The following is a 19,878-nucleotide window of genomic DNA, read 5'->3' as shown; positions in this document are numbered from 1 at the left end:
GACTGTTTAGAATAATTTATTCATCTTCAAAAAAATGATCAATATAACATTTCCAATTCCTATATATTGATATAAAATGGTGAGTTGTTTTTTATGTTTTGTTTTAAAAGTTACTTTCCAAAATTTGTTTTTATACATACGTAGGAATGTATTCAATGAACAACAACAACAACAAAAACAAACAAACATGAAAACAATCCAATCAAAATAATTTTACTGAGTCAATCATCGAATAACATTCAAATGTTCACACAGGAAACTAGGTGCAAACAAACAAACAAAAATAGTGAAAATGTTGAAATGTTTCAACATTTTAAAACAATAAATACAAATATATATCGAATTGAGTTAATAATAATAATAATCAAGAAAATTCGGTAAAAGATATTGGATTATATGAATGATTGACAAATTCAGCCCAAAGGAAAGAAGTTCGTATTACCCAAAGGTGCAAGTTTAATTTTATCGTTCATATATTTATGCAAAGCTTGTGTAAAGTGGTCTACAGTTAACAGTAAACTGGCTTGCCTAAAAAAATATAAATATTACAATATATTTAAAGGGGTGAATAAATTTTGGTAAACAAAACTTAAGAAGTTAATAAAAGTGTAAGTTTCATCTTAATGAAGGTTATCAGTGATATAGTATATACTGAATTTAGGCTGGAAGTTTGTCACTGAAGTGTGTGAAAAAAATTAGACACTTTAGAATTTCAGATTCCCATTATTCAATAGTACGGTCAGATAAGCTAAAGCTTAGACATTTTGGTCGTAATAAGTTTTTCATGAACTTACCAAGTGTCAGGGATATATATATATATATATATATATATATATATATATACTTTGTACGAGATCTGTAATCGAACACTAGTGGTCAAGTCAAAGCTTATGAAAAACTGTCATCAGATTTGTCAACTTCAAGTGTTCCTCAGGGCTAACTACTTTCTCCATTTTTATTTAACTTCACCACATACGAACTTCTAAAGATAACGCTTTCATTGTCTAAATATTCAGGAATTGATTTAGCAGGGGATCAACTAGTTGATTTACAATAAGCAGAGAGAATAGTTTTATTTGGAAAGGACGCTAACGAAACCCAGTTTTATGATCGCTTTGATCAACAATGCAAACACGTTTAGGATGCGAATCTCCTCCTTAAAGTCAAAAATGTTACTTGGGGATTGACCCACTCCAGCGCCAGAATTATTGACGAACAGTGAAGTAGTCGAGGATGGATTTAGAAATATCAGTTGGCTACACCAAATTGCATCATCCATGGTGCAGGTGAGGGCCACTTTACTGAGCATTAATCGACTCTGTCCTTCTTTATAGATGTAAAACATGGCCATTTAGAACAGAGAGTATTCATAAGTTTACTAGTATTCGATCATAGGTGTCTTCAAAGCATTGATAGTGTTCATTGAGGTCATTGAATGAGAAGTAATGGGGTTTGGCAGTTGATTGGTAAAACAGTGAAGCTTCATCAGCTGAGGTGGTTGTGATATGTTTTTCTAATGACCAACTAACTCCTACCGAGACGAGTGATCTGTGGTGTAGGAGTAGGCTGGAAATACGCTGTTACTACTTCTACCATTCTGGAGTTTGTCCAGATAATTTCATCTAGCTGTGCTATCGTCATGTGGCAACTCAGACGAATATATATATTCGCCAGAATCCACTGGTGGACTAAGTGCAAAACAAATATGAATACGAATGTGTGACTTTAGCAAGTCGGCAAAAATTAAAATTTTATTTAACAGATAAATAAATATAACTTGGAGTGAATGCTGAGGTAGGTTTGTTAATAAACTATGAATGATAATGGTATCATAAAACTTACGTATCACCACCTTCAAGAAAAGACCATAGACATGCAAATGCTGCTTTACGACATAGTTCAGAGAGATCACTTCCAGAAAGTCCTTCAGTTTTACTAGCGATCTGCGTGAAATCGCTTTCATTGAGAGCTTTAGCAACTGGGTCATCCTTAAGAAGTACTTTTAAGATATGTTTTCTTTGATTTGCGTTAGGAAGAGGAACATTTATCTGGGATAGAAAAGAAAAGAACGATCATAAAAGTAGTCCAACTTGATTTACTTGTGTGATTTGAATCTTGAACCTTTAACATGGTATTAAATATTTCCAGTTTATGCAATTAGTTGGTCTGAGGCAGTGTGATCTGGAACAATGACCTTATAAGTTTCATCGACTAGAATAAGCTATTGATGAAATCAACTCTGAAGTAGGTAAATAACTGACAAATACCTTGATGTGATGGGTGAGTACCATAGAAGGTTGCTAAATTTTCAAACAGCAGAATATCGATTCCTACTGATACATATATAATTGTGTTTGGTACAGTACACTTCATTATTTTAGTAATAAAATTTCCCAAAAGGGCCACTAAGTAACAAAATGATGGGATATTACGTATAAATATTTATCATTTACCTTAAAAGATAAACGACGTAATATAGCTTGATCTAAATCTCCAGGTCTATTTGTTGCGCCTACAATTACTATTTGAGTATTATTATTATTTGTTATCAACCCATCCCATAAGGCCATAAATTGAGTTTTCATCATACGTGTAGCTTCGTTATCCAAATGAGAACGTGCAGTTAAAAAAGAATCTAAAGAGGAGAAACAGAAACGATTCAGTCAATAAAATTATTCAACAATATACAGAAAATATTGAACAAATCATTACATGCACTACATATTTACTTTTCAATCTAAAAAATCAAAGTTTACGTCAATTGCAAATACAATACGAATTGTCAGTTAAGTGAATAAATATTTTGTGACGAAAAATATAAAGTCAACTAAATTAAGAATGTAGGAAGCATTCAATGTTGTCATCCAGAGATGATCATTATACTTTACAAATTAATTAAATTTGGGATAAACAAATTTCGATTGAGTGGATGTATGGTGTTTATTGTCAGATCTGGAGCTCGGCACTTCAATGTAGGGCTGTAGATATACACTGTTAAAGGTGGAATAGGTGCTAACGTTCTGTATTACACGATTCTCTAGCTGACGACTACAGACTATGGCAAAAACTTACCTAAAAATTGACAAATATCGTTCGCCAATAAATTGTCAGGTATTTTACGTGATCATATCTTGTCACGGTAATAAATGCATATTAGTAGTAATCATCATAGAAAACATTACTGAAAATTTAATAGTCGAAAATGTTAAGCGGCTTTTTAGTTAAGTGGGTATTATGATCATTCATATCGAATATATATATATATATATATATATATATATATATATATATATAATGACAGCAAAAGTTAATCAATTCTTTTGTACCTATGTACCACGTAATATATTTGTAGTAGTGGACTATTTCTATTCAACAATGGTTAACACTCTATTAACCGTATGTGTATGAAACTAATGAGCAGTTTCTTGATTTTGAATGTGCTCTTTCATCTAATTTCAGTCAATCATTATTCATAATAAGAACATTAATTCTGACGAAAATAAACGTCAGTTCGAGTTGCCATACTACGTCGACACGAAGAGATAAATTTAATAAAGAGGAATACTAAAAGAATTAAAACAACAGTGTAGATGATAGTGAGGAAGTTTGAACATCAAAAGATATTTATTCATGAAAACTATATTTAAAATAATCTCAGTAATGGCAAGTTAAATAATCCCAACATTTTGTCCAGTAATCTTGTTCACATTATATCCAAAAAGTTATAATCCCTGTAGGTCCTGTGGAATAACAAAGACTCACAAGAATAATACACCACTTAGACCAGTGGTTGATTTGACGAATCCTCCAACATATAAACCAGCGGAATACTTAGCTAGGATACTCAAACTATATGACAAATTGGTTAATCATGTAATGAAAAACTTCACTGATTTCAAGAATAATCTTGATACCATTCACATGGAAGATGATGAATTGATGGCAAGTTTGATGTTTCTTCAACTCCGCCTGTAGCTCCTCCAGGGGCTACTGCCGGTCCCAAGCCCGGGTAAAGGAGGAGGGTTGGGCATGGGGTTAGCGACCCCATCCCGTAGAAAATCAACTCGCTAAAAAAACGCTAACCAGAAAAAATCATTCAAACCATTCAAACTCTGCCCTGGGAGTAGAAGGAAAAATGACGTCTCATGATGAAAGCCGAGTTCCTTCGGAAGTCATGAGGCCGATGCACCTTCTTACAACCAGAGCGACAATTTTTATAGGTACATGGAATGTCCGGACAATGTGGGAGACCGGCAGAGTCTTCCAAATTTCTGCGGAAATGAGGAAATACAACCTGGAAGTGCTTGGAATCAGTGAAACACATTGGACGCAGGTTGGACAACAACGACTGTCTTCAGGGGAACTTCTGTTATACTCCGGTCATGAAGAAGAAAATGCCCCACATACACAAGGAGTGGCACTGATGCTGTCTAGAAAAGCACAAAATGCACTTATAGGATGGGAATCTCATGGACCGAGGATCATCAAAGCCTCCTTCAAAACAAAGAGAGAGGGCATTACAATGAACATCATCCAATGCTATGCGCCGACCAACGACTACGATGAAGACGCTAAAAACCAATTCTACGATAGGCTGCAGTCAATCTTCGAGAAGTGCCCAACCAAGGACCTGACCATTCTAATGGGAGATTTCAATGCCAAGGTTGGAAAGGACAACACTGGATACGAAGACGTCATGGGACAACATGGACTGGGAGGAAGGAACGAAAACGGTGAGAGATTTGCAAACCTATGTGCCTTCAATAAACTGGTCATAGGTGGCACCACATTTCCACACAAAAACATACACAAAGCCACTTGGATTTCACCGGATCACACTACACAAAATCAAATCGACCATGTCTGCATCAACAAAAAGTTCAGGAGGACGATGGAGGATGTGAGAACCAGAAGAGGAGCTGATATAGCATCCGATCACCATTTGCTGGTCGCCAAGATGAAACTAAAACTCAAGAAGCACTGGACAATGGCGCGGACAACATCACAAAAGTTTAACACGGCCTTTCTTCGAGATGCTGACAAACTCAACGAATTTAACATAGCCCTCAGCAACAGGTTCGAGGCCTTTCATGACCTACTCAATGGAGAGGGAACCACCATAGAGAGCAGCTGGAAAGGTATCAAGGAGGCAATCGTTTCAACATGTCAGGAGGTTCTGGGCCAAAAGAAGCACCATCACAAGGAATGGATCACTGTTGGTACACTGGATAAAATTGAAGAAAGGAGGAACAAGAAGGCAGCAATCAATATCAGCCGAACCAGAGTGGAAAAAGCCAAGGCACAAGCCGAATACACAGAGGCAAACAAGCAAGTGAAGAGGAGCATCAGGACCGACAAACGTAAATATGTGGAAGATTTAGCGATGACAGCGGAAAAGGCTGCAAGAGAGGGAAACATGAGACAACTGTATGATACAACAAAGAAACTTGCTGGAAATTACCGTCAACCAGAAAGACCAGTGAAAAACAAGGAAGGCAAAGTAATCAACGATATTGAAGAACAACGAAACAGGTGGGTAGAACACTTCAAGGAACTCTTGAATCGACCAGCTCCACTGAACCCACCCAACATCGAAGCAGCACCCACAGACCTCCCAATCGATATTGGCCCACCAACAATTGAAGAGATCAGCATGGCCATTAGACAAATCAAGAGTGGCAAAGCAGCGGGACCAGATAACATCCCGGCAGAGGCACTGAAAGCAAATGTAACAGCAACTGCCAAGATACTCCACATCCTCTTCAGTAAGATTTGGGACGAAGAACATGTACCAACAGACTGGAAAAAAGGACTTCTCATCAAGATACCAAAGAAAGGCGATCTGAGCAAGTGCGACAACTACAGGGGCATCACTCTCCTCTCAATACCAGGGAAAGTCTTCAACAGAGTATTGTTAAACAGGATGAAGGATTCCGTAGACGCCCAACTTCGAGATCAACAAGCTGGATTTCGTAAGGATAGATCGTGCACAGATCAAATCGCAACTCTACGTATCATTGTGGAACAATCAATCGAATGGAATTCATCATTCTACATCAACTTCATCGACTACGAGAAGGCATTTGATAGCGTGGACAGGACGACACTATGGAAGCTTCTTCGACACTACGGCGTGCCTGAGAAGATAGTCAACATCATACGGAACTCCTATGATGGACTAAACTGCCAAATCGTCCACGGAGGACAACTCACCGACTCGTTCGAGGTAAAGACCGGTGTTAGGCAAGGTTGCCTACTCTCACCCTTTCTCTTTCTCCTGGTGATCGACTGGATCATGAAGACGTCAACATCTGGAGGAAATCACGGGATACAGTGGACAGGTAGGATGCAGCTGGACGATTTAGACTTCGCGGATGATCTGGCTCTTCTATCACAAACGCAACAACAAATGCAGGAGAAAACGACCAGTGTAGCAGCAGCCTCAGCAGCAGTAGGTCTCAATATAAACAAAGGGAAAAGCAAGACTCTCCGATACAATACAATATGCACCAATCCAATTACACTTGACGGAGAAGCTTTGGAGGATGTGGAAATCTTTACATATCTGGGCAGCATCATTGATGAACACGGTGGATCAGATGCAGATGTGAGGGCGCGGATCGGCAAAGCAAGAGCAGCATACCTACAGCTGAAAAACATCTGGAGCTCAAAACAATTGTCAACCAACACCAAGGTTAGAATTTTCAATACAAATGTCAAGACAGTTCTTCTGTATGGGGCAGAGACGTGGAGAACTACGAAAGCCATTATCCAGAAGATACAAGTGTTTATTAACAGCTGTCTACGCAAGATACTTCGGATCAGATGGCCAGACACTATCAGCAACAAGTTACTGTGGGAGACAACAAACCAGATTCCAGCGGAGGAAGAAATCAGGAAGAAGCGCTGGAAGTGGATTGGGCACACTTTGAGGAAATCACCCAATTGTGTCACAAGACAAGCCCTCACATGGAATCCTGAAGGTCGAAGGAGAAGAGGAAGACCAAAGAACACATTACGCCGAGAAATAGAGACAGACATGAGAAGAATGAACAAGAACTGGAAAGAACTAGAAAAGAAGGCCCAGGACAGAGTGGGTTGGAGAAAGCTGGTCGGCGGCCTATGCTCCATTGGGAGTAACAGGCGTAAGTAAGTAAGTAAGTAAGTAAGTAAGTAAGTAAGTAAGTTGATGTTTCTTCCTTATTTACTAATGTACCTATCAATAGAGCACTGTATTTTATTTATGAGTGTTTGGAATCTGACACATTTGAATCTACTATGTCCGTCAGATCCTTCCGAGGTTATTATTACGTGTTTTGAATCGTATTTACTATATAACTTATTCTTATTTTGAGATCTTTACATATAAAACTAAGGGGCAGCAATGGGTTCACCAGTTCCTCCGATTTTACCGAATTTATTCATACATTCCTTATAAACCAATGCGATCACAAAATGAGGAAATTCACCCAAAGTTTGGTTACAGTATGTAGATGACATTTTTGTCACCATCAAACGAAATGGTTTAAAAGAAATATTTGAAAATGTAAACATAGCGAATAGCATTATGCTACCCAAGCAGATACAATCCACTAACAACAAACTAGACTCATGCTTGTTGTACGAATGTTAAAGTGGTGAAAAATTTAATTAGCAGAAGTTGTAATCTCATTACCGAGAAAGAAGACCAAAAGACTGAATTGTCCATAATTAGGGCAAACAATTGCCCTAAAGTTTTTCAAAGAATACTGTTAGAAATGAAAGAAAGGTTATGTATAATAAAAGAATGTAAGAACACCGTGGTCATCCCATACCGTAAAGAAACATCGGTAGATATTAATAAGGTTCTAAGCAAACATATTATAAGAGTGTATTTTCGTGCCAGTGAAACCATAGATCGGCGTTAGTGAAAGTCAAAGATAGGTTTCCAAAGGAAGAACAACAGAATGAAGTCAACTGTCATGATTGTAATCCAGCTTATGTAGGAGAAACACCTAGACAGTTGAATGAGAGACAGAAGGAACAAATCGATGTTTGAAACATGTTTCCAAGTCTTCGGTTGATCTAAAGAAACTAGAGAATAGGTCGACGATAGCGTTACATGCGTTCGAAACAGGATACAAGATCAACTTTGAAGGGACCGAAATACTTCAGATAGGGTTTGGCAAGCATGAAGAAAGATGGACAGCAGAAGTGATGTATGTACGGGCAATTTCAAACATAACCTGGATAGAAAAGATGATATTCAACCGGCCACCACTTAGCAAATGTTCATTAACGAGTAATTGAACCCTATTTTTATTCAACCTGTTTATTTCACATACACCGTTCTACCACAAAAAAATAATTTTTATATTTTATTTATATATTTGATGATTCTCATTTTACATACAAACCTATGTTTCGAAAATATCTTCAATTCGCACTTTTATTTTTACTTTTAATAAACAAATTAACACCTAATATCAATTATTAATAACTTACACTTACACATACACATACATTCATTCATTTATCTTCATATTGTGAACTTTTTACATGATTCACATCTTACTGACCCATGTTATCCTACATACTAAATTCAGCATCTGAATACGACAGGATAAGCATTTAGCTTAGATTTGATTGTTAAGGATTATATAGTCTTTGATCATTTGGATTACTACCTTCAAGAAGTCCTAACAAGTTTGCTGTAGGAAACGTTGGAATTATTTAAATTTCAATCACTGAGATTATTTCAAATATAGTTTTCACAAACGATGTCTCTATATACTCGGTGTCCGATTTCTGTCAAACTATCAGTTCAAATATTGACGAATATTTGTATAAATTAAATAATATTCTTCAAAAAGAATGGATGGATTCTAGGAATTAAAATACGAAAGAATATTGAAGTTTAAAACTTAATGGAAAAGAAACAGTGAACTCATTTGAGGCACAGTGACGGATACTGACCCATATCACTCAAAGGTTTCCAACCACTGATCGCAACTCAGTCAGATCGTTTGTACCTATCATCATGGGTCAGCCTAATGCAACCGACTAATAGTCAACTAGGAATACTTGGGTAGAATTGTAGATCAAGAAGATTTTATTCACTTACTTACGCCTGTTACTCCTCGTGGAGGAGCATAGGCCGCACACCAGTATTCTCCATACAACGCTGTCCTGGGCAGTCCTTTCCAGTTGTTATTCATCCTTTTCATGTCTGCTTCTATTTCCCGACGTAATGTGTTCTTTGGCCTTCCTCTTTTCCTCTTCCCTTTCGAATTCCAAGTTAGTGATTGCCTCGTATTGCAGTTTGGTGATTTCCTTAATGCATGTCCTATCCACTTCCAACGTCTTTTCCTAATTTCCTCTTCAGGTGGAAGCCGGTTTGTTCTCTCCCATAAAACGCTGTTGCTGATAGTATCCGGCCAGTGAATGTTGAGTATTTTGTGTAAGCAAATGTTTATAAATACTTGTACCTTCTTGATGATGGTTGTAGTAGTTCTCCATGTTTCAGCTCCATAGAGTAGGACTGTCTTGACGATCGTATTGAAGATTCTCACCTTGAAATAAGTTGACAGTTGTCTTGAGTCACATATGTTCTTCAATTGTAGAAATGCTGCCCTTGTTTTGTCAATCCTTGCCTTTACATATGCATCAGATCCTCCTTGTTTATCAATGATGCTTCCCAGGTACATGAATGTTTCCACATCTACCAGAGTTTCGCCATCTATTGTGATTGGGTTGGTGTTCTCCGTGTTGCGTTTGAGAATCTTGCTTTTTCCTTTGTGTATGTTGAGGCTTATTGATGCAGAGGCTGCTGCTACATTTGCTGTCTTCGTCTGCATTTGTTCGTGTGTATGAGATAGGAGGGCTAGGTTGTCTGGGAAGTCCAAATCGTCTAATTGATTCTGAGATGTCCATTGTATTCCGTGCTTCCCCTCAGATGTCGAGTTCTTTATAATCTAGTCAATCAACAGAAGAAAGAGGAAGGGGGAGAGCAGACAGCCTTTTCTGACTCCGGTCCTTACTGGAAATGCATCTGTCAGCCGTCCTCCATGCATCACTTTGCACTGTAATCCGTCGTATGAGTTCCGGATAATGCTGACGATTTTCTGAGGAACTCCATAGTGTCGAAGAAGTTTCCATAGTGTTCTCCGGTTCATACTTTATTCACGGACTAGGAAAATCAGAGATTGATAAAATCATTGAGAAACAACATTTCATCTGTGATGAAAAACTCAACTTTTCATTAGTAGTATTTTTACAATCATGTTTCTTGGTTATCTGTGTATAAACCAACTATTTTCAAGTAAAGTTTTTACCAATTATTTATTCGCACAATAACCCCTATCTCTGTTGATAATAATATATACAAACAAGATAATCTTCTTAAGATAATAAGTTCTAACAGAAAAATGGTAATAATTAATAATCATTTAAGAAGAGTAAATAAAGAAAACCCAGACAGTTTTCTTTCATTTAATTGCACCACGTGTGGCAAAGGTGGGATGTCTATCTATCAATCAAAAGGCTAGTACAACTGGACAGTAGTCTACCCTGTAGTGTTGCACATTTGTAGAACGTGGGTTATCAGAGAGGTAAATACGCGTCCGCTGTTAGTATTGTATTTCAAATACTTCCGAAGCATCGGTTGTCTTAGTTAGTTATTTTGGAATTACTCTTTTATGCCGACTAGTCTTCAACTGTGGTACTGATTAGCAGTTTGAAATCTTTGTTTTTGCTTTGGTAATTTATTTCGTCATGTGGTAACTTGGACCAGCGCACATTTGTGCCAACTTTTAGATTTTCATGACTGAATAACGTGGAGATTGACTTGATTTAGGAATATGGGACTAATTAATAAAAGTTTTAGGAACACAGAAAAGCTAAGTTGAACCTGTGAAAGTTTGAAACAACCGGTAAAACTAGTTTTAAGCTTGTTCAACTCCTATACTGATTTTAGTCATGAGACAAAAACTGCACAGTAGTTAACAACATGCACGATGTTACAGTGAAAAGACAGTTGATATGTTGAGTTTGAAAGTTTTATTCTAAAATGAAAAAAAACGTGGGTATTCACAAATATTTTCACCCAGAAATACAACGATATTATTTCAATCTCTTCTAAATAAGTGAAGTGAGCGGAAAAACTCATTGAAGGACAAAAATTAACTAGTACATTATCAGTTATTTCAAAGAAGCAGTTGTCTGTTCTGATTTGACAACCAGTCTTTAATGTATAAATTTTGACCATGAATTACATCAAGGGTAGTTATTACCGAAAAAAATCAAACAAGACAAATCAATGGCTTCATATTCTCAATTGTTGGAAATTAACTGTTTGAGTGATTAACAAACACAAACTATTCAGACACTTTTTCATTTTAACACTGACATTAATTTGATAAACCAACCAAGCCATAAAAAGAGGGAAGCATAAATCTGGTAGAGGTATTTAATCAACTACTCTACTAATTCAATTAATTATAATAAATAACATCCAATAATTGGACCTATTATACATATCCTTTGGGCTAAAATTATATTGTTAAAGAGAGCTGAGGTTCTCTAGTTTCTTCACTTGGTATTGCAGACTCAGTAGCTGAGTGGATAACTCGACGGCGTTTGAAGCGAAAGGTACTGGGTTCGAGTCTCAGAGTGAACATCAACTCTGAGATGCAGGTACATCCAGCTGATTCTGGATTCCACTGCCAGCCACTGTCCATCTTTGCTTATCTAGTTTCTTTCTGTTAATATATGTTAGCCCTTTCTTTAAAAGGAAATCTTGACAACACTTTTCTAATTCGGATTTTCGTAAGAACTTATGTTTTTATCTGATTGGTTGTTATCGCTTTTGCCATATACTCTACGGTCAATGAATGTCACCGAATAAACAGAGTTGTCCCTTTTCAATTACTAACTTCTGTTCAGAACGTAAAGTTATGTTGAAAGTCCAGTTTCCTCTATCTCATATTAGCATGTGTACTATTAACGCCGAAGGGGTGCTGTGTCCAAGTTGATATTCTATCGAGTCCATCATAGGACCCAATCGTATTAGAATAATCCTATTTGTTCCTCAATTAACAATTATTACGCACCAGTACTGGAACTCTTTATCAAGATATAACAATCACATTGATTTAATGATTTCAACTGGGCGTCATACAATAGATGATTAGTGTAATATTAAATAGAATTATTATTGCTTTGCTGAAAACCAGGGTGTAGAAACTAAAATATCGTCTTCCTTTATCAATTTTGGAAAAAATGAGGGTAAACTTCTATAATACACATATAATACGCTAGTTTAATTAACTTACCTAGTTCATCTATAAAAATAATAGTTGGTTGAATTTTCTCAGCAAGACTAAATGTGGCTTCTACATATTTTTGTGTTTCACCATACCACATATTTACAAGAGTGCTTATCTAATGACAAAAAAAATTAATGAAAAGTAGGTTATTTTATCTTAAGAAAATTTAGTAATGTATAACAGTAGATAAGAATAGATTATTAACTCACCATACATATGAATGGAACTAATATCTCTGTTCTTATTAGGTTGATTTTCAAATTGATAACTGTAACATAACACTAAATATTCAATGGCAAACATAGAAATAGATTAAGAGAAAAGAAAACGAGATTCTATCAGTGTTTCATTCTATTCCATCCACTTTTTCCCCTACAGTTCAGTTTCATTTTAATTATATCGGCTTAATTGAACGTCTAATAGAATAGTGACAGTTAATTTTTTTTCTTTAAATTGTATTCTATCGAATATTTCAAGATCTCTATTTCTATCTATCCAGTTAAATATAACAATCGGTGAAAAATTTCTTTCCTAAAAAATTGAAAACTTTTCATTATTATCAATCAATGACAATTTCTTAATTTTCAAAGTAAACAATTACTATTGTGGGGTTAAATTGAGAATCAACTGTTTGTGAATGTCAACTCGATCTAATTGTATATTCAGTTATAAAAGGAATTTGGTTATCTATGGCTAGGGTTTATCTGACAGTTTATCAGGTTAACGGAATCTAAATTTATTTTACGCATAAGTAACTCATACTTATGCACATCGATTTGATTTTTATGTATTTAACATTAAGTGCTTTGATTATAAGATTATCTTGAACAGGAAACTAATATATATACACTGTGATTAAACGTAAAGGACAGAGAACTTTGAATCGAGGTTTTGCACTGGTTCACACTAGCGTGACTCCAATTATGAGGGTACTGATTTTCGCATGAAATTTTGTCCCGCGTTATAAAACCTAGATTCGTAATTACCTACCGACTGATACTAACCGCCCAACATTAAAACACATTGCATATAATGTCGAATCACTTATATTAATAGCTATACTCGACTTGAGTTGTAGAATTAGATCACCACTTAAAAGCTAGATAAGTATGACATTGCTTACTATAACTCAAGGACCAATCAGTGTATGTACCAGATTGCAGCAGAGAGTACATCTTATAGGAGTTAAACCATGTTAGCTTTGAGCACATTTTGTTAAGCTATTCAAGTGGATTCATATACAAGAGTTCCAATACTAGTTCAAATGGATTCTAATCATATTTCAACAGTTTGGTAACATGAAGGATAACCTTGAGCCTTTAAACATAAAAAAGTTATAATTAAAAATGTCAGTAAACAGACCAAATGAATATACATAAGTTTTAAAATCACGTAAATGACTTCTACATAAGTTACCTATCACTTTTATTTTTTCAAATATTGGATTAAAAAAAGTGTTTCGTGAAATTTTTTTTATCACAATCATGTATTGATGAATTAAAAGAGTCAAACACTCATTCCAAAGTAAATTATTTAATAATTGACTCGTGATCTCAACTATTAAAATTATTATAATATCCACAGAAACCCCTTCTGATATTAAATTATTTAATTCAACCAATTGGTTAATAGAAGAGAACAGTAAAACCATATACTACATATATTCATATTTAAACAGACAGATTCAATCTTTCGATTTATAACCAACCTTCAAAATGATTCTTGGAATATTCTATTTATTTATTTATCTATTTAAACACATAAATATTGGTACAAAGGGGCACCAAATATATATGCGCCACACAAATCTTATTTGTTTTGTGTGAGGGCTGTGATACCGTCCGGGTGCCCAGACCGAAACAGGTGGTTTTCGTAAGGGGCCACACCCCGAGCCTTTGACCTAAAAATCTGATCCACAAGACAGTGGAGCATCGTAACGAGATGCAGTCCCATGGTAGCCGGTGACCAACAACTGCTTCATACGCCATTTATTCCCCCAGGATACTGGAGCCCATGTGAACCATTGGTTTGGAATCAGGGTTTTCCAACTCCCCTAGGTGGACTTTCCGTGCCCACCGACCCGGTTAAAGCGCCGGACATTCGCTTCCTGTCCTCTCAATTTAGTAAACAACAGCCCCGCCACGTGAAGGCAGTGAGTAGGACTTCCCTGGCAGAGGCTATATACGCGTGGCCATCTGAGATCATTTCGAGAGGAAGAGCGGACTCTCTCCACTGTCGGCCGTACCAGGGCATTCTATACATGAGTATATTTCATTGTACAATAAGAATATTGTACATTATCAGTGTTCTCATATTATGTGGTAATACGCCATAACATATTATCAAACAGTAAATAATAATCTGATGTAATATTTTCAAATAATAAATCCAATGAAATTAAATAATAAACTGTTTATTTATATCAATAAATAAAAGCTACCAAATCATCAACTAACTAATCAGTTTTCTTTTTTTAAAATCGTTTTCTTTCAAATGAAATTACACCAAAATCTATCATTAAGCTATTTACGTGAAAGTAAACGAACGAAAAAAAAACTTGGAATGTGGTTAACAGTAAAATCCAGGAAGTGAATTTCATTCTATTTGAGACTTGTCCGTTGAATGTACCTGAATCTCAGAGTTGATGTTTATTGTTTAAAATTCAGTGAACAAAAATATTAACAATGGGATAATTCAAAAACAATTACAAGTCGACTTAAATAATAAATACGAAAATAATTCATTTCAGAGCACAAACTAATATCGTAATACTTATTCAAAGTAATCGGATTAAGGTGTAGTCTATTAGTTACATATCAACCATAAAGAAATTGAAATCTATGCAGAGATTTAAATAAAGATGTGATAGAATTTAATTTTTAATATGCAACGTTTTCGACTGGATCATGACTTCTACATTGTGACTATAGAATTAATATAATAGTTTAAAATGTCTTTCGTAGAAAGTGAATAAATTTCGTAATGCAAAAGTAAAGTAACTTTATTTGCTTATTAGAATATCTATGTAAATCACTATACTCTGCTTACATTTTATGTGAATTATCTGATTAATAAGGTTTGATATTTACCGCTAATAAACTTTTGAAATTCAGTATACAGTTACTTATACAGATCATAGATTTATTCAGCTTAAAACACTGTGGTTTATGTGTCAGTTTTTATACACAAAGAATAAGTCATTTACTAAACTTAAATTTTAATAATTTACTGTAATGTAATAAGTCTGGTCACAAATAATGAATACAACAGACGATTAATAACTTAGAAGATTTAACAAAACAGTTACGCCAATGTACCATTTAACTGACAGACAAATAGACGTTCATTAGTGATCATAAAATAATACTTATTTATCATTCATTCTCCTTCTAAATTAATTTTGACTTCGTGAGTTGTTGCCATTTATTTTCAAGTGTAGACATATTATGATGTTATACATCAATATATACCATGATGTTATATATATATATATATATATATATATATATATATATATATGCTTAAAGCCATTTGAATATAGATAGGTAAAAAAACGTATATGGGAGGAATAAGGGGATAATTATTCTAGAAATCCAAAAGTTTACAAGAGTCTTACAAGTTGGGTAGATAACAAGATAATTTTAGAGTGAAAATAATAATTAGTTAAATGAAGGTTGGATAACGCAACACAAACAATAATTATAATAACGACTAGAGAGAATCTGATCAAAAATATATCAGTTTACTGTGGCATTGATAGCTATTGCTTCAAAAACACTTAATGAAGTTGTGTTTATGAATGTCAATTATTTTGAATGATTGAAAAACTTTAACAATATGGCTTCTATACATTAAGTGCCGACCTGTTGTACTGTTTGAAGTTGTGGAATCTTTTAGTCTTAGATTCTTTGAAATGTGTTTAGAGATAGGAACATGTACTGCTCTCTGTTCATCCAAAGTACACACATTGATAACTACATGCAAACGATCTTAACCACACATATATACGTAAGTATAGTTACTAATAATCTTTTTCATTTCAATTTTTCAGTCACCAATGTTTGCTATCTAATATTCAAATATGAATACAGTTGTAAGCAGCTGAAAAGAAGGTACAGAATAAAAATAGATTCATATTATTTTGTGTTTATTATTATATGTACTTTATTCTTGTATTTGTTTTCTTGCCAAATGAATAATAAATCACAAGATGATGTTGAGTTATTCCATTCTTGGGTGATATTATTATTGTCTGTCCTGGCTGACATTTTAAGGCAAGAGATGGAAGAAGGTAGATTGAGTTCCATCACATTAACTTTGGGTATATATATATATATATATACTGAGATTAGCACAATCATTTGCATATAATTTAGCAAACCAGACGATGAAGTACTTTTTTTAAAATGTCAATGTCTAAGCTATCTACATAACGCAATATAACACTTTCATATTGAAAAGTAAAAATTTATAATTTGTTTTATGAATGAAATTTCAGAGACAGTAGAATTTGATAAATGTTAAAGTGAGGTTATTTTTTACAAAAGAATGTAAATATTCATAATAAAATGACAATATTTACAGATCTCGATCAATCAAGTTGATTTTTATAGAAAGTTTTAGCTTTTTATCTGTTTTAAATGATACAATGGTAATGTTTGGTAGCAATGGTTGTAGTTAATTCGGATGAAACTCAAACAATTTATTAATTTCTCAAAGTAAAAGTGATTTTGTACAGATTTCAATATGGATTGAAATAAAGTTGAAAAACAATAAAGACTAGTGGATCATGAGATTTGTTTCATTTTTGTTTACGATTGTTCACTGACACAGAGTTACAACCCTGTGTACGATCAAAGAGCAAAGCTTGAGATACCACGATGAGTGTATCACTTCTGAAATGAATTAGAATTCAGTCCTCTATATTTTCAAATTCAATCAACTGGTATGAAGATTAGTTAAGAATAGTAGGATTTTGGTTTTAACTAAAGAACAAACTACGTTAAAATAAGTCTTATTCAGAGAAGAAAATTTTGTTTGATAAATCATTTACTGAAGTCGTGCAGTTGTATTTATAGTTATTTAACATATACAATAGTTGTCAAAAGACGTTTGCATAATGGTCTAGAAGTTGATAAAGAAATGATCGATTCTTTAAGATTCTTACCTAATACATAAAGTGTTATCACAACTTGCAACTCAATTAAATATTAGTTCATTTACAACTCACTCATCATAGTTTTGTAATTATATAGAGAATGGAACAAGTGGGTGACGGATTATCAGCTAGGAAGATAACAGTTTACCTTCTTAAGTAATAGTAATGTTTATAATCTTTGGTAGATTATACAATGAATATACAAATAAACATATGGAAAGAATAATATGACTAACATTGCAAACTGGAAAATTTTCTATCCCAGCTGTTTTTATATTCAGTAAATGTGGGTCAATCACACGATATTATTGATTACTTGATCAAGTGTAAATGTTGATCATGTGATAAATATATTATTTGAACGTTAATTTGACATTTTCTGGAGTTTTTTAAGTCATAAGTTATCTACTGCTGTGCGAATAGTTTTACGAGATAAGTATTAATTAGGTATACTAGTAACACGTATCTGACAGTAACTCTGTTAGTAAAAATATGAAGTCATTTTGTACAACCACTTCTGAATATTTGAAAAGAATGACAGTACTTGTAAGGATGGGATACATGTCCATGAGTTTGTAATGCATTTGCTTCTCAATGATCAATATCTGTGGAAAAGCCGGTATTTTCTCAATCATTAAATGAATGTGAATGTCGTTTGTAAGATAATAAATCCTACTGGAGATTTCATTGCATGTTCTAACTCTGATTACCTGCTTTGCCTATATGCCTGGAGCACTTCTCAGTTTACTCCCGGTTCTAAGCCCGAATAAAGAAAGAGTGTTGGGCATGTGGTCAGCAACCCCGTCCCGTAGAAAACAATATTGCTAAAGAAACGCTAAACCGAAAAATCATTTAAGCTATTTAAACTCTGCTCTGAGAGTTGAGGGGAGAATTATGACACTTCATGGTGAAAGCCGAAATTCTTCGGAAGTCATAACACTGATGTCCATTCTAACAACCAGAGCAACAATTAAAGTAGGCACACAAAATTTCCGGACAATATGGAAGACTGTGAGAACTATTTAAGCAGCTTCACAAATGAAAAGATATAACTTAATTGTGCTCAGAATAAGTGAAACGCGTTGGACACATGCTGGACAAAAAAGACTAGCTTCGGGTGCGGTACTGTTTGATTCTCATAAGAGGAAAATGACTCACAAACATATGAAGATGCACTGATGATATCTAAAGAAGCACGAAATGCAGTTATGGGATAGGAATCTTATGGATCCAGAATCATCAAAGCATCCTTCAAAATAAAGGAGGGAGTCACAACGAATGTTATCCAGTGTTATGCACCCACCAACGATAGTAATGAAGATGATAAAGATCAGTTTCATGAGAGGCTGAAGTCAATCGTAGAGAAGTACTCAGGAAAGGATATGACCATTCTGATCAGGGACTTAAATGCCTAAGTCAGAATAGACAATACCGGATATAGTACCGGATACAGTAGAAAAACATGGATTGTGAGAAAGGGACGAAAATTATGAGAGGTTTGAAAATCTATTTGGCCTGAACAAAATAGTCATAGGTGGTACCATATTCCCTCACAAATGCATATAATAAAGCTGTTAGTGGGATATAGATTGGATTAAGCATGTTTTATGCATGATGATGTTGCTGCGCACTGATTGGTTAATTTTAAACCGATCAGCCCGGGCATATTATTGCAGAAAAATCTATAAGCTTCTTATGCATATACTATAAATATATGAACGATATTTAAACTATTGCTTGCTGATTGCTGTTCACATACCATTATTATTTTGAATACAATTTCATTCCTGTTCAACGTGTTCTGATTTTGGGGTCTTGTAGAGTGTCATCGTATAAGAATACTAAGCAATAGGAATAGCTGGGTCGTTTATATAGCAAAAATACAATTATAACAGTGGCGACGGGGAAAAAGGAAAATTCATTCAATATGCCTATATCAGATGACCAGCTCAGCCGAATACTACAGCAACAGCAAGCACAACTTGACGCACAAATGCGCCTGTTAGAAACTCTGACGCAACAGCTTAACATACACTACTCGAGTTCACATGCTACTACAAGTACTTCTTCTTGTGATGCAGTTGCCAGCAGCATCCCAGAATTCTATTATGACCCCGAATGTGGCAATACATTTCTCACGTGGTTCAAGCGTTGGGAAGACACATTTAGAATAGAGTTCTGTAATCAAGACGACGCATGGAAGACTCGACTGTTGATGCGCAAGTTGGGAAGTCATGAACATGCACGCTATGCTGATCATATATTACCAAAGTTACCTCGAGAGCTCAGTTTCGAGGAGACAGTATCTCAGCTGTCAGAAATATTCGGTGAATCTTCCTCATTGTTTAGTATTCGCTACCAGTGTCTTAATTTGGTGAATCGAGAAACCGATGAATATGGTGTTCTAGCAGACAT

At 34.9% G+C, this 19,878-nt stretch overlaps 1 protein-coding gene across 1 annotated transcript; it reads right to left on the bottom strand.

The window, feature by feature from the left end:
• Smp_084050 (putative aaa family ATPase) lies at positions 1–16,573 on the bottom strand (the record flags this gene model as incomplete). The annotated part of the gene is made up of 5 exons (XM_018789911.1): positions 1–528; positions 1,843–2,048; positions 2,454–2,635; positions 12,312–12,420; positions 16,469–16,573. 5 exons carry the CDS (start codon positions 16,571–16,573, stop codon positions 414–416), a joined length of 717 nt encoding a protein of 238 aa, XP_018655306.1. The 3' UTR covers positions 1–413.
• Positions 16,574–19,878: the final 3,305 nt, after the last annotated feature.

The sequence above is a fragment of the Schistosoma mansoni genome, chromosome W (genome assembly GCF_000237925.1).
Source record: "Schistosoma mansoni strain Puerto Rico chromosome W, complete genome".
NCBI classification, from domain to species: Eukaryota; Metazoa; Platyhelminthes; class Trematoda; order Strigeidida; family Schistosomatidae; genus Schistosoma; species Schistosoma mansoni.
This window is presented reverse-complemented; position numbering and strand designations above follow the sequence as displayed.